General features: G+C 25.1%; 1 protein-coding gene across 1 annotated transcript in view; it reads right to left on the reverse strand.

The window, feature by feature from the left end:
* The window catches only part of LOC107454033 (UPAR/Ly6 domain-containing protein qvr-like), a 31,973-nt gene that overhangs the window by 8,448 nt on the left and 1,249 nt on the right, over positions 1 to 22,276 (reverse strand). Inside the window, exon 2 of the mRNA XM_087168033.1 lies at positions 5,927 to 5,974. Coding sequence (XP_087024159.1) covers positions 5,927 to 5,974 — 48 coding nt within the window. The remainder of the gene's footprint in view (positions 1 to 5,926; positions 5,975 to 22,276) is intronic.

The raw sequence follows: 22,276 nt of genomic DNA on the forward strand, positions 1-22,276 counted from the left end.
GCCATCTAGTGGAAACTCCAAAAGCTTGTTAAATACTTATTTGGAATAAAACTAGTGAACAGTTATATAGCACTGCAATTTAAGAATGTATTAATACGAGTCCTTTAATTGACAAAATTTGGCAAGAACTTACCTAGTACGATCAAACTAAGTTCTAAACAGATTAATTCTAAGAAAAAAAGCTGTGATATTTATATCTGTTGCAACTGTTGTTACTGAAAATGTTTCGGAAGCCAAAGGATTACTAAGATTTCAACATTACTAAAAACTTTAACTTTCAACTTAAATAAGATTTTGTTACGAAATTGGATTTGAAATTTTATGGATCCCAAAATGATTTTTATTCCCAAAATGTTAAACTTTCTACTGCACAATGAAATAGTTTAAAAAGGGTAGGAGTCGGTAGGACACATACTAATAATTCTAAAACTAACCTTCATCGATGTACCTTTTCTCAGCATCTAAACAAAATATAAATAGTTTTTGTTTCACATTATATTCACATATGCATGTTTGCACTGTGATAACTATTAATACGTATCTTTGGCCGAAAATTTTTCAAAAAAATTATGAATTGAAAACTTTTAATTTTTTAAAAGTTTCATCAAAAATCTTTTATAACTCAAAAAGTATCCCTGTTTACCCTGAAACATCACAACATACAACTGATGTAACCTCAAATATGCCCAAAAAGTTTCAAAGCGATATCAGTAGATTCTTAGAAAGGGTACATTGAAAAGGGTCAGTTTTAGCATTATTGATATATGCCCTACCGACTTTCAATTTGAACCAAAATGTGGTGCAAATTTGATGCAATCTTAATAAGGTGTTGAACCGAAACATGTTTTTATTCAAGCTAAGCCATCGTATCATATATTAGAGTTAGAAATACGATGTTTGCACCATACTAAAGTTGAAGCCAATTCGACTTATTCAAAAAAATTTAAACTAGTATGTAACAATTTATGCAATTGCGTAATTCCAGACAGCTTTTAAAAAAAATAGTCCATGAAAGCTCTAAATTCGTTTGAAAACGCAAAAAAAGAAATACTCCTAACTTAAATTCTTAATTCCATTGTGATTCTGGATTAGACCGGTAGATGTGCCCTTAATCCCAAAAAAAAATATTTTTTAGAAATTGTGTAATTTAGTAATAAACATTATCTTTAATTGTTATCCTTAAAAATAAGTAAGCTAAAATTATAATTGCTGGTAAAAATTTTGGACATTTTTACGTGATTACAAGCTTTATATCATACTTTCATTCGATAGTTTTGTAAGTATCGAACTATCCATTTATATGCATAGTGCAGAATTTAAATTCTTACTAATTTTCTCAATTATATTAATTAGTGATTTCCACATGGTGTTCCGCTGAGCCCTAGGACTCCTTAGAAGAATTAAAGGGATTCCGAGAGGTAGGAGTTTTTATTTACTAGTAATGATTTTTAGCTTTTAATTATATTTAAATCTAATCAATAAGCCATTATATACTTAATATTTGGGTTGCCTTTATGAAATCATTTAAACTTAACTACCAATAAAAAGGAAATAGCACTTTTTTTTAAAAAAAAGAAATATATATATATATCTTTTTAATAACAATATATTGAATAAATTATGAAAAAGACATGCATTTAAAAAATTGCATTCGTATTTCCCATCTTGTTTTTTATATCAAATTATAATAACTAAATTTGCCAATAAAGAAATGCGTTTCCGTAATAACCATTTTCAATGTTTATGCCAGTTTTTTCAGTTTTCATTTCAAAGAAAACCATAATTCGGCTCATTTTGTTAGTTTTCAATTTAAATACGTGTGCCAAAAACAAATTTATTAGACTAGACAAAGTTCTAAGGCTTCGAATTTAACTGTAGGACATAAAATCTAATTTAAGATTATTAATAATAAAACGATAAAAAAATCATTCGTCTTATTAAATCTCAAAATAAAACACGATATCATTGTTGAATAAGTTCATAATTATCTTTTTGTATCATTGTTTTATTAAGTTGGGGTTCCGCTGAAAGAATTTTGATCATTTAGGGTTCCGAAGTCAAAAAAATTGGAAACCGCTGATCTAAATAACACGATATATCCGAATAGTTTTATGGAAAATGTATTCATTTATTTTATTTGGATAAGTTAATTCTAAAAACTTTAATTCTAAATAATTATTTAATTTAAATAATTATAGCTCAATTCTAAACAGAAGTTTTTGTAAACTTCCAAAATATTGTATTTTTGCTATTTAAAAAAAATTATGTTAACTGAAATCATTATTTTTGAAAAGTAATGTTTAAAAAAGATATTTTGGTTGATTTATCAAAAATTAAAAGCAATGAATTTTTATGTTAAGTTTAAAATGTAGTAAAGCCAAATAAAAAAATCCCTTTCGAAGCTTTTCAAATGTAGAGGATTTATTTTTTATCTATAATAAAATTAATCTGTATGATGAAATAGTAACCTTAAATAACAAACATAAACATTCAGAAAGTATTAATGCAATTCGCAAACTACAATTCTAATCCTTAAAATATACAAAACTTTCAAATAAATTTATTCAGTTTAGAATTAATGAAGCAGTTTTGAAACTAATCAAACTTATTTTAGAAAGTAGAATCAAATTTCAAAAGAGTATGCATGGCTGATTTTGAAAAGAGATGCTTTCTAACTTTCATTATGAATGTGGCAAATAGAATTGCAATAGGAAAGAGAAATGCATTATTAAATACTAGAGTATATGAGTGTATTTAATTCAACGAATGTCGTTAAAATATCCTACTTTATTTATGAAACAGAACGCATATAATTACTAAATTGTGACGCTAAAGTAACGAATCTGAATATGGAATATCCATATGTTATCTTTAAAAGTACTTGATTAATGTGTAAGCATAAAAACGCATTGTTAACAAGCTTGGCAGTTTTTGTTTCACTACTTATTTAGTAACTTTTCAAATGCTTTCGAATTTACTCGTAAAGTAATCATTGATGAACATTTTTAAACCTTATCTTAGCATACGCTAACAACTCCCATAGTTCTCCCTTTCTGTAACATTTACTAAAAATCACGGTCCTATACTGTAGTTATGTATAACTATAAAAGAACGCGTTAATCTACACTGTAAAAATTTTCCTTCCAAAATTACGGTGAAATAACCGGCAGTAGTCTGTCTATACAATTAACCGAGAAGTTTTCGGGGAAGAACATATTTTTACCTTTACGTTTTTGAAGCCGTTTACAACTAGTACGATTAAAAAAACATGAATACAAAATTGTGCTTTTTTTTTAATCATTTACAACTAGCATGAACTTTTTTGTGTTAAGCAGCTTTATGATGCTGCCATCTATTCCTGCGTGAGAGTTTTATAATATAACAGTTAATGGTCAAAGATTGGAGAGTGCCGGACTATGGAAACTCTTAATGCGTTGAAGGGAATGAGGGAAATATTGTGACGTCAACGCTGGGAGCTCGAACCCCCGTTCTATCGGCTGCAATATGTACCCAGCCGTAAGAAACTAAGTGGCAACATTAGGTGGGCCTAGTAGGATAAATTTCTGGTTGTTCAACCGTATTAGGTGAAAGCAGTTAATAGACGGTTTTGTCTCAGTTAACAGTTTGAATAACATCTTATGTATGGTTAATTGACTGTCTTGCTTCAGTAGGGTAAAATAACAATTAAATAAATTGTTATTTTACCATTTTCCCCCCACAATTTCTAACAGTGTACATAGTCCTTTTTTGGAGACAGTTTTAAAAATTCATCACAAAGATTAAAGATTATTTTTTTCAACTTAAACTATTTATAAAATTTCTTAAAGTATTAAGTTTTTTCAATTTTCTCAAAGACTTGGTAAAAACTAAAGCATTTTTCATTTTCAAGTCAGGTTTTAAAAAAAAAAATTTGGATTAATAATAATATTTTAGCAAATATTATTTCAACAGGCTTCTTTACTAAAAATAAGTTCATAATTTAAATTTAGAAAAAATTTTGACACTTTACATTTTTTTCTTACATTCAAATGCTTAAAAAGGAATTGACCTATGGAAGACTGATTAGACCTATAACAATTCTTGCAAATTTAAAAGAATAATAAATGAAAATAACATAATTCATTTAGAATTTATTTATTTATTTTTCCATTAGATCTTAGGTTTATTATCAACATCAAAATATTTATTATCAGTATCATTAAAGAATTGCAACTTAAGCTTCGATGAACAATTTCAGTCTTAACATTTTTCAATACAAATCTAGTTAAGCTTATAGAAAAGTTTAAAAATTCTGCTACTCACTTCTAATTTTCAAAAAAAAACTATGTAATGCATAAATAATACAATATATAATCTCAGTATAATGATCTCTAGTGTAGTCTCAAAATGAAAATTAATTAACTATTTAGTTGACCATTATTGTTTGTTTAAAAAAACATAAAATATATTCACAATACATTGTGTAAACAGCACAAAATGCGTAAATAGCATGTTTATGTCCGAACTATCATTAAAATATTAAAAAGGAACATTTAAAGTGGTATTATTTTTCAATAACACTTATACTCTACTTTGTAGAAACAAGATGGATATTAATAATTGAAATAAATAATCCATCTAAGAATCGATACAAGTAATCAAAAGAAATTGCGCAATTAAATTAGGAAACTTTTCATTCTAGGAAGTAAACTTTTGACAGCTTTGGATATGAAGAATTATTAAATTAAAAAATTTTTAAAAAAATGATTATTAAAATTATTATTTAAAAATACTAAAAAAATCTTACAAAAAAGAGGGGGGATGTCGTCGTTATAATGCATTTTTTAGCTTGTGTATATACCTAAGATCTTTTTGTTCTTTGACCTAGTTTTATATGTACATGCAAAAAATATAAACTTCATTTTAGTCGTGTGCATTTGCTCATTTAATAAAAACTTTTAGTCCAATGTCTATGATCTCTAGTTAAATTCATAATCATTTATTTAATTAAAATATTCTTTAAATTAAATTTATTACTTTTTATATTGCTATATTAACTGCAAATCATTTATGAAGATATTTTTATGAGAATATATTTTGCACAATATTATTTTATGTATGTTGATCAAGTTTTATTTTAATATAAAACTATTCTTTAAAAAAGAGCATATTTATGCCCCCTTATTTATTTTATGTCAAAAAATTAAACCTTTTGAACGGATTTTTTATTCTTAAATTAAATCTTTTGTTTATTTAATGCTTTCCTTATCTTGTTGTTTTTATTTATCAAATATCTTATTAATATTTAAATAAATTTTTAAACAATCTTCTCAGATACTAATCAGATACATTTTTTAGCATCAACTCTGGTATATAATGGAAGATTTCTACTAGTCAGAATTTTTTTATTGAAATATTAAACTAATATATTTACTATATTTTGTATTTAAACAGTTTAATAATAATAAAAAAAGAACACTATTGTTTTTGTTTTGAAACTGCGCATTTAAGAATTTATTTAAAGAATAAACTCAAATAAAAATAAACTCGCAATATTTTTAAAAAAAAATCACATTTTGATTCATAAATAATTAATTATCATGTTTTAAAATTCTTAACTTTTTTATCCGATACTCTGAATGCATTTGCAAAGCGCATGAGAGATTTAAAAACTGTTGAGCTGTTAACATGACCGTATTAAAAACAAAATAATGATTCCATAAAAATGGTAAGTGAAACATAAGTTTTACAAAACTCATTTTTCATCGAAACATTTTTCATCAAAAATGATCCATACATTTCATTAAAAAAAAAAATTTGCTTCAAAAAATGAATAAAAGTCAAACCCAATACACAAAATTCATTTTTTAATTATTTATTTAATAAAAGTAACCATTGTTTTTATAATTTAAAATAATAATGAAATTATTTTGCATATTTTACTTACTCATGCACTCCTCTTCTCCTTTAGAACACCAAAACACTGTACATAACACTGAAATTAAAATAACATGTAATTAGTAAAATTTAATTCGAAAATGAAATCTATGTTTTTTTGTTATAAATCAGGATAAATAACAGTATCTGACTAAAGGAATTTTAGATAAATATATTGCGTGAAATTATACAACAAATTCCAAATAAAAAGTAAATATCAGACACATTCTCTATTGATTTGCAATTCATTCTACTATCAAAAACATTTAGAAAATTAGATATACGTGTTTGATATTTCTGAGCTTACCAACATTTAACTAGAAATATAGGAGATTTTAAAGCATAAAAAGTTTTAAATTAGTTGATTATCAAAATATTTTATATAAAGTACCTTCTAAATAGATCTGATGATGGCTTAAAAATATTGTTTTGCTTATGCTTAAATATAAACATTACAGAATTTTTTTGATGCTTAAAAAATTATACTTTTGGATATTTTCATACTTAATATTTTCTCATATGAAGCGCATATTTACTATGCTGAATTCAGCCGTTTTTTATCTTATCGTATAAGTTTTAATTAGGAAATAAAATTAATTGACTTTTATTTATTTCAAAATTTATTACATGGTGTAAAAATAGAGCTTTATAATTTATTGAAATTTATTTTTATTTACTAATAGTAGTTATTCGAAGAGAGTAATTAGCTTAAACATTTTCTTAGCTTATAAAAGTAAAATTGTTTTCTAAAAGCAAATTATAAAAACTTAAAAGCCTGTTCCATTTATAAGTTTGGTATTAAAATGCTTCTCTCTCTAAATCAAATGAACATTAAAAATTAAAGAAATATTTATCCTTTGCCATCACTTTAACTTCTACTTAAATTTGTTATTTTTTAATATGACTTACAAGCGCTATTAACGGCAACTCATTTTCACAAATCAAAAACATGAATTTTTACTGTTACTGTAAATTATAAAATTATTGTAAACAAATCGAAATACTTTGTAGCTTACTTTTTTCCTTTTCAAAAACTAAGATTTACAAATTTTAATTCATTAATGTCATGAACGTAAATTTAATACAATTATTAAAAAGACGAAATAAAAAATATGTAAGTTTTAATTTAAATGCAGTAAAATATATAAAATTGTTTTTGCGTTTAAAAATGTCTGATTTTCTTTCTTAAAAAAAGGGTTATGCTCTTTAAACATTTTTACACTGTGATGTTTCGTAAATTGTTATCAGTTATTTTAATTTAAATACCGTGTGTCACAACTAAATAAAGCCACCTTTATTTTTTGATATATCTGGGCTCAGAGAAATCTACTGAAAACCAAACATGTATATCATAAAAATTATACTTTTGGATATTTTCATATTTAAAACACACATTTACAACGAGTAACCCACTCCCTGATCTACTTGGAGGAAAAAAAGGCATCGAATAAGTAAACGTTGTTGTTGTTGTTGTAGTTCATTTACGTCGCACTAGAGCTGCACAATGAATAAGTAAAAAAATGCCCCATCCAAATAAAGCCACTTCTGATAATAGCTAAAATTTCTACCATATTTTTATCTGACTTAAAATCAATGATGTTGCAAACCATCCCCGGGAGGACAATAAGCATCAATATTATGTCACGTTTCAATGTTGACTGTCTTAAATTCCGCCGCAGTCCTTTTCTGTAAATGCAATCTTACTGAGGATAGCCTTCCCCTAGGATAGGTGGAGGCTTATTAATTGAATGGAAAGACTTCAGATATGGTTGTTTATTTTCAAAGCAACATCTATACTGCTTTTTTGCAAATTTTTTTTATTATTATTGCCACTCTTGAAAGTTTGATTAATGAGCTTGGTTGTGCTCCACTCAAAAATATCGCTTGTCTAAATTGATTAAGATGAACTTTATCTTTAAATATATCAATGAATCGCAAAGAAACAAAAAATATCTCAAAATTTGATCGAGGTTGAAATCACGTCTTTAATGTAAAATTATAAAACATAATAATTTATTCTGATATTTAAATTTCAATCTACTTATTTATCATCTTAATTCGATTCAAATTAAATTCAATATTTTTATCAATATTTAGCAAAAACTAACATATGTTTATTTTTTTCAAAAAAAAATTAAGACATCAGAAAAGTAAATAAGAATCTGAACTTTTTTTTTTTACAAATCTCATTTTTTGGAAAAGTATCCCGAATTCCGGAGAAAATCTTGCTGCGACAGCGCATGCGGCCAAAGCGGCCGCTGCAGAGCCTACTGTGGCAAGCTGCCAAGCAGACCGAATTCAAAATCTACCCCTACTTTCTTGTTCCTTCGGCAAATGTCCTGCCCCCCTGTAATTTAAAGATTTCTTGATTTAAGCTCTAAACTAGACGAAGGGCGTTACTTTTATTTATTGCGTCCAGCTACCAGTGGTACTTTTAACTCATACCATTACTTTGGTAGAAAAATATAAATTAAACGATCGAACTCTTGTTTTATTCCTAAAACGTAGCAAACTAAAATTACCTTCCGTAAACTGGGTATCTTTATTATTTGATAACTCAATAACTCATTGTTCTTTTTTATTCTTCGAGGCAACATGTAAAATGCGATTCGACATAGTCCGAAGAAAAATCGAAACCACTTTTCTTCCTTTAAAACTTAGCAAACATTATATATATATATATATATATATATATATATATATATATATATATATATATATATATATATATATATATATATATATATATATATATATAAAAACTCGAATAAGAAATTAAAAAGTAATTTCTTATTCACTTTTAAAAATAATAATAAATTAAATTATTATTATTATAAAATATCAAATTAAAATCTAAAGAACTCAAAACCGCTAAATAGTTTTAAAAAAATCAAAACTTTTAATAATTAGTGCATGAGTTATTGTTTAGTGATGAACCATTTATTTGTCTAATTATTACAATTTACTTGCTTTATAGGTTTTTTTTGCATATAACAAAATTTCAATAAAATCTTTATGTTTGTAATGAAATGTATTAGATATGTTTTTTTTTCTAAGTTTTATTTGAAGGAAAAACAGGTACCATGCATATACAAATCTTTAATGACAGAAAAACTAATTTTGTAATCTTTTTACCATATAATTTTTAAACCAATTCCAAGAAACAAGCATGAAAAGAAATTTTAAGGCTGAAAATATAACATAGCTAATACGAATTTCTAACTACAGACCTGAGATACAAAAACGATTTTCACATTTGGAACTGGTACAAAAAGTGTAGTGAAAATTAATCTAACAAATTTCACTTTCCAAAATTAAAGCAATAAACAAGTTTTATTTATTTTATAAATTATTTAATTTTTTTTTTCGTAAGACCGAATTTTGAACAAATTTTTAAAAACCTTTAATTTGTGTATCTACGATAATATTTGAAGTTTCAAATATTACCCATACCATTAAGTATTACCCATACTTCAAGGTGAAAAAAACCCGCTGAACATTTTGCTTTCTAAGTGATCCTTTGTTTGATCAACGAAATAGACAGCTTTTTTTCTTTGCAAATAATTTTTCCACAAGCAACTAAACTGTTGACTTGGTCGTTAGTTTGTCTTTGTTTGCTTATAATTTTTATTGTCAGATAAAATGTTGCAGACATTACTTCAACAAAAGCTTATTTCTTTCAACGTCTTTTTAAAGTTAAATAAATTTTACAAATAGAATGTAGAGAACTACAGAAATAATATTTATTATTTGAAATATAACTTGGTGTTTAATTTCGTATTGAAATTTTTTAGTCGGGTAAAGCGATCATATCTTAAATGTAAAGCTACACAGTATGTGAAGCTAGCTTTCAACTGCTACACCCAGTTTTTTAGCACTTTTTCCTCACCTACATTTTTTTTCTTGCATTTTCCTCCTGCATTTGTTTTTAATCACAACTTTAATGGGCAACGTTTCGAACGATTTCTTAACATTTTATTCAATAACAGCTTTAATGTAATTAGAATTAATACCATTTTTACTTTAAACTAACTAAATGGCTCTGAACATATTTGAACAAGCAAAAATGTATTAATGATAACATTTTACGTTTTAAAAAGAAAAATTAATTTTTCGGTCGTTCATGCATATTATAAATAATATCATATTATATCATCAAAAAATTTCTCTCATCATCATAGTATATTAATATCATATAGTATAAAATCGTATAGTGTATATCATATTATAAAAACTCGTAAAATTTCTCTAGACTGCTCATATTTTTGCTTAAATTATTATAAAATGCTTGAGGTTTCATACAAGTTTTCAAAATTACTTTCTTATTTAACTACATCATAACATAAATCATATTTGACATTTAGCAGTTATTAGAATCCAAATCAGTTTTTCTTTAACTTAGCCGAAAAATTCGGAACAAATTTTAGCGTACAACAATAGATAAATTGCCAACATTTATCATTTCGCGAAAAGAGAAAAAAAACTTTCCATTCATCCATGCGGAAATTTCATATTATAATTCATAAAACTTTTCTGCAGCATTTCATCTTATCAATATGTTATCGTTATAATAATACCAAACGTTTAATACTATTTTCCAGTTTTCCATACTGATTAACTGCATCATAGCGTCATAACATAACATGTTAAATACGATTTAAAAAGGGGCCATAGAATTAGGCCACTCACAAGCGATTATTATTTTATAATTAATTAAACTTGAATTAAGACGAATATTACCTAAACACAAGTTTGTGGCAATTTAAAATAAGATTTAACTAAAGGTTAATAATTTTTAGGCGAAAAGATAGAATTGATTTGAGTAGAAATGTAATAGCAGCTGGAACCAACACTTAAATCTCCTTCTCAATATTACCACAGATTTTTTAAAAAAATTACATTCACATTTGCCCTACAACTTTCAAATATATTTCTAGAAGATTGAATTCTCTAGGTCAAATTTTAATTTTGTCTATAAATAATTTTTTCTATCCCATTCCATGACTCTCTTATCTCGAATCTCGACAATTTAGAGTTCTAGATAAATATGTTTTGTTATTTACATCAGGGAACTATTTTTATAAAGCTAATGTGTGATCCTTAACTTGTACTATATGGAAATTCTGGTTCAAACAATGCAAGTTTATAAAAACGTGTTCATACCCATCATTTCATAATTATGTAGATACTAAATTTGTAAATTTTTTTCCAGGGCCAAATCTTGCCGAAATCTTAGTATTGCCAACAGTAATTTAACACTTTAGATAATGAACGTTTTATGTTCTAGTAGCAGATAGCAGGGTTTGAAAAAATCGGAGATTTAATTTTTTTAAAAAGACTGGCTTTTTTTGGGAGGGAATCATTTTATATTTTTATTCCCAAGTAATCAACTTGCAAAATTTGCTTCTATCATGAAAGTTAAATAATTGGTAACTATTTATCACTCATTTTGTTGCAATGTAATTCATTAGAAATGTGATTCATTTCTTATGAGATTTTAGATTGCTGCGCTATGATTTTTTTATTTTAATGACAAAAAGTTTCTTATATAAAAATTTATAACTGTTCGAATAAAAGATCCCAAAATTTTTTATTTCATTAACAAAGATTTAGTTTATTATGATAAAATTTAAACTCTATTTTTCTCTGTTACCATTTCAACTTTTAGTTACTATGAAAAATTTAAATATTTTTAACCACCCAGACAGTTTAGTAATATTTGGTGAAGTTAATTTTTAATAACAGTTTCGTATTCATGATTTTACTTGCATATTTTAACTGGAAACAACTAATTATGAAAGTAAACATAATTTATTTACTGTCTAACGATTACGAAATGATTTATTAACATTAAATATTACGTAATGAAATGATTTATGTTATGTTAATTACATAAATGTTTAAATGATTGCAATTTGCCTGAATATTTAAAAACAGCAAAATTTATGTCATATCAAAAAAGCTCTCATAATGAAAATTTTGATTAATAAAAACGTACTAATAATTTCGCACTAACACTTCTAAAGTCTTAAAATAAATTTTTTGTGTATTTCTTGAGAAATATGAAAAAATGAGCTAGTACAGAAGTGTTTCCATAATTTTGTATATATTATGCATATTTATATATTACATATATTTTGTATGTATTATGCATAAAGTTTCGTAAACCTACAGTAAATATTTATGGAGATGCGGGCATTTTTATAAAAAAAATTTATTTCCTCCCTTACGTTTTCTTTTTTTTTTTTTTTTTTTTTTTTGCTATAACTTCATGAATATTCAATGGAATTAAACAAAAAATTTCCAGAAATTTAAGCTGAATTACAAAATTGTTGATTTAAAATTTAAAAAAAATTCGTTAAAGACTGAGCAAGACATGAAAATTTAAGCTAGTTCTTTTATACTGAGCATGCAATTTAAAAAAGTATTTTCATTATTTTGTAGGGAATCGTATTTGGCTACTAATGATAAAAGCTTTATTTGAATGTTTTACAAATTTAAAAAGTTTCACGCAATTTTCTAAGTTGCTTTTGTATTTTTTATAAGGAAGCTCAAAACGATAAGGGGATCTGCACAAATTTCATATTGTACTATTAAACAAGATTTGTTAAAAATATGATCGACATTATGGGAGATCAACCCTCATAAAAGTGTGTTTTCTTTCTCCATACAATTAAAATTTAGTTTCCGGAGGATTATTGTAAGGTATTATCATTTCTTCTTAAATTTTGTCTTCTGATGCAAAATGAAATGGTAATGATACACCCCTGATCGTTTTGAGCTTTCTTTTAAGAAATACAAAAACTACTTCGAAAATTGATAGAAACTTTTTAATTTTTAAGATATTCAAATCAAGTTTTTTTTATTAGTTGCCAAATATGATTCACTAGAATACAAAAAAGAAAAAAATTAAAAGGAAGTAGGAACATTGTTTATAAATAAAATGTTTTTAAAGCATATTTAAAAATGTTTAAAAAAAATTATAAAGCCGGAAAACAAAATAAATAAAAGACATAATCTCGTCATCAGCTCGCATGATTATATCCACAAAAAAGAGTGATTTTCTAATATTGTATTAATATAGCCAAAAAAAATATATCTATACAATAGTGTAATGCTCAAACTATTGTATTAGTATGTTTTGCTTTGGCTGTATTAATACAATATTAGAAAGCACTCTTTTTCTCCGTTATAATTGTGTAAGCTGATGACTAAATTATATCTTTTCCTTATTTTTAGCTTTAAAATTTTCTTAAATGTTTAAATATTTTTTAAAAACATTTTATTTATTAATATTTTTCTTCTTCTCTTTTAAAAAATATTTTTTTATCCTTGTTTTTTTGTACTTGTGTATCTTCAAAAAAAAATTTTATATTTTTTTCAAAATTGATGATCCACACAACTAAAAAAATTTCAAACCATTTCTCCATTGGATTTTCAAATCAAACATAACTAATTTTTGTGTTATTGCAATGCGAAAAACTTCTGTTGTTTTTTCCAGTTTTAAAACATATAATATTACTGTCTATCCAATATTACTTGCACTACTTTTTATTTTATTTTGAAAGTCATTTTATAGTGATAGAAAGTAATGACCTGAAAGTACAATATAACAATATATCTAAAAACAAATAACAAGATTGTATAAATAGTTGACAAAATATAAATAGTATCCTTCCAATAATTCTGTCATGGCTTTGGTGTGTATCCTAACACTGTTGCGCCAAGCTGTTATCGCTCTGAAAAGAGCTTTTTATATATTCAACCTGAATCACCAATATAAGCACAGACTCAAACAAGACAATGTTCCAGGCAAAAAATGTTATTGCCTTTCTCTCTTGCCAATCCCAAAGGAAAGAGCTCACTTAATGTAATGGCGTTGGCGCACAATACTGTACCATTTTCTTAAATGCTTTCTAACGTAACTTATCTCTACATGTCCAAAATTCTAGCAGGAAAAGCGCTGAAATAATGCTTTTTTATTGCTAATTTTTTTTTCTTTCTTTATACTGAAAGTGGCGAGAGTAATCAGAACAAAACACTTTCTTCGAAAGATCTGCCATCAACCACACTCAACTTCTGAGATAAACTTATTTTAGTCATAAATTATTATCGTTTTTTGTATTCTAAATTGCTTAAAAAATAACTTTTCTAGTTTTGAAATTCTGCTCTTTATGTTGTAATGGCTTGAATGCAATATTTTACTATGTCATTCTTTATTTAATAATATTTTACTCTTAACTCTACTAATCCTTACATTTAAAGAAAATTCTGCCTTGTAATGAAAACACTTTACCTAAATGATTCTAAGAATAATTTAAAGAGAAAGGAGAAAATAGTTTCTAGGATTTTCCCTGCTCTTCACATTTTGTGCCACGAACATTAAGATTTTGCATAATATTTTACTTTAAAATATTTAAAGAAGATATATCTTCACAAAACTATATGCCAGAAGAAAATGGGTAAATTTGATAACATGCTTAGCTAAAAGTTGCTTACATAAAAAAACATTTTTAAAGCATAAGTAATCATTTTCGGTAAAAAACAATTTAACAACTTTTTCTGTAGACAATTTCATTTGATGAGCTAAAGCTGATTTCAAGTAGAAATTAAGATACATTGTTTATTATCATGATCAAAACAAAGATAGGATCATATTTACTAAAGCTGTTCTAAAAACATTCATATTTAAAAACGTCTTTAAGTCTTGATAGGTTTTTTCTTAATTTTCACTTTGAGAAAAATAGATTAGCAAACTTAGAATATTTCATATTCGATTCATAATATTGGATTGTTCGGAAAGTAATTTCGAGAGTGGGTAACATAAATAAGATAACAAAACAAAATGTTTAGTTGCTATATACTTAATTAGATTGCAACAAATGACAATCTCTGGCCTGAAAAAACTTTGGTCTGATATCCTAATATCAACATACGGTCACAAAATGGTGATTCAATTCAATTATAAAAGCAGCAGGTGTGAATTGGAGAACAAACAATAGCAATAAATCAAATGTTTTGGAAAGGTTTGGAACACGACCTTTAACCAATATTGGATTGATGATGGTTGAAGATAATATGTTATTCTAAATTAATGTTATTCTGAAGATTGACTCTGTAACATATGAGCGTGCCATAAGTCCCGAAATAGTCAGAAATATTCCATGAAATACACAATGGATGATAAAAAAACGCATGTTTAATATTTTACAAAACACTAATCAGGAATAACTAAGTCAATTCTCTAATCTTATCCAAAATTCTCATTATCATATCTGTAATAAAAGACTTTACTTAAGACTTTGCTCTTTAAGTTTACACTTTCCCCACAAGGGGCAAAATGAGTGGTTCGAGTTGGAAAACATAGAATATATTTTTTTCAAATTATTAAGAGCTAAATAAAAAACTCACTTAACATAAAACATGGTTTCTTTTTTTCCGGTGCTACGTATATTTTCGAAATAATTAATCACACATGCATTTATTTGTTTCACAGAAATTCACTAAGTTTAACCAACAATTAAGAACATCACAGTGCAGCAAAAGAGTTTTCAATAACATTAAACAAACCAACAACAAAATCCTTTCTCGAAAATGTAAGAGTTCAAGAAAATATAAAATTAATAGCCTTCAATATAAATTATTTAAATGAAAATAATAAAATATTGTGATAATTATGCGTTATTTTAAGCCGATGTCTCAAAACTTTAGTTTTCCAAGAGCCGAATAAATACCGCTTGATTCCTGTAAGCATTATTTAAACTAAAATGATAACTGCCTAAAAAAACAATTCTAATATTAGTAAAAATACTTTCGAACAGTCTTAGAAAGTTGATCATAAACGATATCTACTTCCTTTATCCTTAATTTTCTATTCTTTATTCTTCCTAATTCTTATTCATGTCCTATTCTTTTATTCCATCGTAATCTTCTTAGTGATATAACTAAGCTTCTAAATTAGCTTAACTATTTAAATAATTAATCACAAACCGTATTGTGACACATGTAATTGACAAAAGCTCTTGTGATTCTAATAACTAAAATCTCGGTAATTTTTACCAAAGCACTTAGGGAAGGATTTTGGTAAAGTTAACAATAAAATATGGTTTTATATCATGCGATAAAATTTGTTAAACGTAATAAAATTTGGTCATTTTTATCATGAGTCTCTTAGAACATGGCCATTTTTTCCGATAAACTAACTTTTGAGTATTTCATTTTTTACTAAATATGTAGTAATAAGAACAATAATTTTGAAAATCAGAACTTCTTATTTGTTACCATATGAACGGAAAAATTACCAAATGAATGGTTTAAATGCCTAACATTTTGGTTTTATTATCCAGAATTATGGATTTTTTACCAAAAATTTCCTTACCATGCAGTATGAAAATTTTACAAATTTTTTCTCCATGAACTAATGCTTAAAAAATTTGAAATTTGAAGATTTAAAGTGTTAATATATTTTTAAAATGTAATGTAAATGCTCTGCAACATGTGAGTGAAATGCTATGCCACCATATATTTTATTATAATATGCCCATTATTGAAAAATGATTATCACTTTAAACGAGTTTTATTCTATAAAAAATATTGTGATAAAATACAACATAAGGAAAAAATTCCCTCTATATTTTTAAGCATGAGATAGTCAATAAATATTAAAATCATATTTGTAAAAAATAGCATGCTTCCAAATTTTTTTATTGAAAATGATTCAACGTGTCATTTTTCTTCCGGATGCACTTTAGTATTTTAAATGCAAAAAAAACAGTTATTTCTAAAATTATTTATTATTTATAATTCAATACTAAAAAACTCCTATAAAAGTTAATCTAATCAAAAGCTTAAAATTTTGATTGAAATATGATTTAATTTAATCTCACGTTGTTATTTAATATATTTAGGAAACACTAAAAAGTAAAAAACTTGAGATTTTTTTCATCCAATAAACAAAGAAGTTTTAAATTTATAAGCGCTAAACATTAAGCAACAAAATAAAATATTCTTTTAAGATAATAAAATGGGAAAATAAGAAGGAATAAGAAGAAGATACTAATAATGATGATATAATAATGATACTAATAATGACGATACTAAAAATAGAATGATACTAATAATTTCATAATTTAAAACTGTAATTACTTTAAATGATCAGAAATTCTCAACACATTTAAAAAAAGTGCAAAATGAGCATAAGCCACCAAATGATTTCTATCTCCTTCTTATTATTTAATAAGATAACTTTTAAGAACCATTGAATAAGACAAGTGTGCGATTTCTTTAGGTTAAGATTTCTACTTTGCAAATACATTAAACTAGGAGAGATGGTTATGAATTTTATTTTACTAGTTAACAGAGTTATTTAATTTACCATATTTAAAACAAACTATTTGCATTTGGCGACCAGCTTGGCTACCTTTCAAAATTGTCTTGTACAAAATATGAACATTAATGATAACCGAGCTAAATGCGTAGCACAACTGTATTTAAATATTCTGTATAAAAATATATGGGAAAAAATATATAGATGTTACGTTGGAGTTCGAAAAAGAATTTCAAATAATTTTTTCCTCGCATTAATTATGAAAGCAAAAAAAAAATTACATTCCTGTAATAATTATTTTATGAAATTTATAAATATTACAAAATAAATTTGAATTAAAATACAAAATTTTATTATACATGTTTTGATAATAAGTGATTTATCATTAATTATTTAACAAAAATTTATGAAAAACAAATAAAAAATAGTTTAAGTATACACTATTTTGATTTTATGAAACACTATTTCATATCCCTTTTCAGAAAGTTAGCCCTCAATTTCATTGATCTAAGAAGGTCAAACTTTTATACTACTAGGCTATCACTTTACAAATTTATATTGCTAAATTTATAATTTTTACTCCCTCTTTAGAGACGTAAAATATACTTAATATTCTATATTTTTTATGTATTCTTAATGTACTTAATATTTTTTTATACTTAATATTCTTCGAAATAGCACAGTTTTCTTTTTTTTTTTTTTTTTTTTGCCTTTTAACAAAACAAAAAAACACAAAGTTGAAAAAAATGTCTATTGTTTTCCGTTCCCTCAATCTTAAATGCTTCTGGGTTTACCAAATGACGTTTATTTTAAAGAAAGCAAAATTATAAAATACAAATTTGGCTCTCTGAAACCCTGTGCAATTTTCAACTTTTATAAAACAATATTTTACGTCTTTCTTTAAAGAGATAAATTGTTAAGTTTGGGAAATCAGATTCTTTGACTTTCGTAAAAAAAATCTTAAATGTTTTTTGGGTATCTAATTTCCTTAATAACGTAGTTATTCTTACCAGTTATTATACAATGCTATAAAATTACTTTTTAATGAACAGTAATTTCATTATAATTCAATTGTTTTTTATTTTGTTATTAATGCGTATAATTCATGCGTATTTTCTGTAAATTATCAATACATTATTGAAATATTTTCAGTATTTTTTTTGTAGCACAGTCAAAAATTAAAAGAAAATTATTTTATATTAAAAAAATTAAATTAAAATAAGATTTTCTAAGTAAAAAGAGAACATAAAACGGAGTCAGCTAGCTAAAATTTACATAAATTTTTTCGAGTTACTTTATTCTTTAGGTTTGAGAAACTATGTATGTTTATAAACTATCTTTTTTTTATGTATTAGTTATTTAATTATTCTATCTTTCAAATTTACCTAGTTTAGAGGGTTAAATTTTTGCACTATTAGATTTAGAGATCAAATTTTGATTACTGAAATATTTTTCGTTATAGCTCTTTTTTTATGGATTTTTAACGTTGTGTAAAATGAAACATTTTAAAAAAACTGTCTATTGTCTTCAGTTTCTTCAATCTTAAATGCTTCTGATATCTAATTTTCCATATGACGTTGATTTTCAAAGGAAAATACGTAAACAAAAATCCTATTTTGCTTATGGGGAAACCCGTGTAGCTTTTATGAAACAATATTTCACGTATCTTTTTAGAGAGTTGGATTTTCTTTTTATTGTTAAATTTAGAAACTCTTATTTTGGTACTTTGAGTCAAGTTTCAAGTTTCATATAGTTTCATTCTGTTCAAGTTTCTATATTATTGCATTGCTTTAAATTGAAATTTTCCGAAAAATCAGCTTTTTTTATTCTTTTTATATTTAAAAAAAAAACTGTATTAAGAAAAATTTAATATTTTCAGTTTCTCTCAATCTTAAATGTTTCTGGGTATTTAATTCCTCAAATAACGTTGTTTTTTAAAGAAAACTCCAAATTCCCATTTCTGTTCTGTAAGACCCAATAAATCTTTTATAAATTAATACTTTACTTTATTTAGAGAGTTTTTATATTACGTTTGGAGAGTCAGCTTTCAATATTCTTAGGGTTAGAGGCAAAATTTTTAAAATTAATTATTCTAAAATATTCTTAGAAATATCTCATTTTTTTCTGCCTCTTACTTTTCTACAACTAAATTAACTTTGTATTTTTAAAAAAACTAAATCAAAAACGTAATTTTTGGTTCTGTGGAACCTAATGCAACTTTCAAAAAATGATATATTATTATATCTCTTTATAGAGTGGAACTATGTTGAGTTTAAAAGTCAGCTTTTGGTACTTTTCCGTTGTAGATCAAGTTTTTGTGTGTAATATTTTTCATTGAATAACTTAAGTAATCCAGCTAAATAACTAGTTTTTCCCCTTTTACCTTCTAGTAAAAAAAGAGACAAAGTAAAGAAAAATTATGTATTGTTTTTAGTTTTCCTCAGTCTTAAATGTTTCTGTACATCTAACTTTCCAAATAAAGTTATTTTTAAAAAAGAATATCATAAAGTGAAAATATTCCGTGAAAAATATTCCGTTTTGATCTTATGATACTCGTTTTACCTTAATGAAAATAACATTTTACAAATATTTTAGGTAGTCAGGTTTCTACACTGGTAGCAGACATTTATCCTCATATTTGATTTGAAGGAAGTTTAGTTCATTTAGTAATTTATTGGAAGTTGTTCCCGTTTATATGATGGAAGTGAATTCAATGCAGGTTTATGAAGATTTTGAACATAGTAGTAAAATAATTTTAGTACATTTGCGCTTCTTATGATTTAGAGATTTTTTATTCCAGAGAATTAAACAAAATTATTTCAAAAAAAAGAATTGTAGATTTATTTTTAGAAATATTATTATTAGATACATCATGGCTATTATATATCAAAAATAAAAACTGTTCCCTTATAGGGATAAAGATATGCGTTGTCTCTAACATGTAGATTTTCGTAAAATTTATTAAGGGTTGGACCGTGGGGTGAACCCCCACCACTCAGTCTTAACGTCAAGAATTTAAAATTTAAAGTCACTGAATTGCTCCCAATGGACAATTAGGAGCATGGGAAGAGATCCATAGTTGGCAATTTATCGAAAGATAAAATAGCCACAAAGAAGGCCAACCCAACTTAATGCTAAATTTTAAATAATTTGGCTATAACTTAATCGCCAAAAAAACTTAAGAATTAATATAACCCTATAACTGAAATATTTTTGTGGTATGAGAAATAAAGTAATTTAAGGAATGAATTAAAAATATAATAATTTTTGATGATAAAATATAATTTTGATGTTCGATGTAGTCGCAACTGTGAGCTAATGAGTTTTACATTTGTATTGAATTAAAAAATTTGCTGTTAAATTGATTGATAAGTAGAGAAAAAAATATTTATATCTGCTTTTTATAAGATGCAATAAAAATTTAATAATTGATTCAATTTAATTAAAATTAGATTGAAAAATGTATTTAAATGTATTAAATGTGATTGAAAAATATATTTAAGATATTAAAAATGTTTTTAAAGCTAGGAAATATGTAATGCCTATTATTATATCATAATCAAATATCTTTATCTTTTCTTTCTCTTAAGGTCTTCAATTGTTCAATTGTCTGCTTAATATATATATATATATATATATATATATATATATATATATATATATATATATATATATATATACTAAATAAATAAGATATAATTGATACTACAAATATCATTATTATCATGAATATTTTGTATGGTAACTATTTATATTATGAAATATACTTAATTGTTTTCATGGATATGTTGAGATTATTGAACCTGTCACAAGCCTATGTAATTAGCTTCTTTGGTAACTGTTACTTGAAATAGGTTTAATAGCAATATTCAAATAAATAAAAATGTTGCAGCTTAACTAACATCGAGGAAAATTGCGAAATATTCGGAAATTCTTTTTGCAACTTTAATTAGAAATCACTATATTACTTTCAAATAACTTATTTTATATCTATTTCATATGTTTACCTAATTTTGATAGCCTAAATATGAATTACTGATAACTAATATGATTTTTATAGATTTCATTAGAAATGAAAAAAGAATATCAAAGTTACTACTGCACGATCAAAATAATAGCTGACTACAAATTATAAAATACACCTGGCTTATGTTTTTATTAAACTTTAAAAAAAAATTTATATTGTTTTCGAACAACTAATTTCAAATCTGTGTAGCCTCGTGTAACTAAATAAACGTTTATGTCAATATTAGGAGAGAGATTATTTAACGAACTAAAAAATATCAACTAATATGTTTTTTATCAAATTGAACGACTAAAGTAAACCTTTAATAGGATAGATTAGAGTCATTAGTGGACCTGAAAATAGCTACTTGCCACTTTGCCATGTCCAAGTCAGCAGGAAAATAGTAGCAACTTAAATTACACTAAATAAACCAGACACTTTTTCCAATATTTTTTTCGATTTTTTTTTATTGTTCATAGAATTTTCTTGTTCTGTGAAGTCAAGTCAGTATGTTTAACTAAATTTTGTCACATCTTTATATTATTTTTATTGTTGAATTAACTCTTTACTGCCGTAAATTATTTCTAATCGAAATTTAAAGTTAAAAAAAATTTTTATCCAAGTTAAAAAAAATTGGTTGTTAAATAAATAGGATAAATTGGTACTGGCCACCGTAAAATTAAATTTATTTAAATTTAATGAAATTATTTAATTAATGATTGATAAATTTAGTTAATGAATTTAATTAAGTTCATTAAATTTAAGGATAAAGTAGCTACTAAGTTAGAGTCAACCGGCCACTGACTACAAACTGAAACTTGAAATTTTCAAGGTCTAGTCATCAATTTATTCCTTCTTTTCCTTCTCTTGTTTATTGAACAACATGCCCTTAACATATTATTTCTCAAAAAGTTAATCATTTAAAGAATTTAGACATTATTTTTACGTGCATTAGGTCACAGATACATCAATTTAATTAATTGAAGCTTTTCGCTGAAAATCGATATTATAAAACAAATATCTAAATT

Source organism: Parasteatoda tepidariorum, chromosome 7 (genome assembly GCF_982258835.1).
Source record: "Parasteatoda tepidariorum strain Cologne lab strain chromosome 7, Ptep-v5.0, whole genome shotgun sequence".
Taxonomy (NCBI): domain Eukaryota; kingdom Metazoa; phylum Arthropoda; class Arachnida; order Araneae; family Theridiidae; genus Parasteatoda; species Parasteatoda tepidariorum.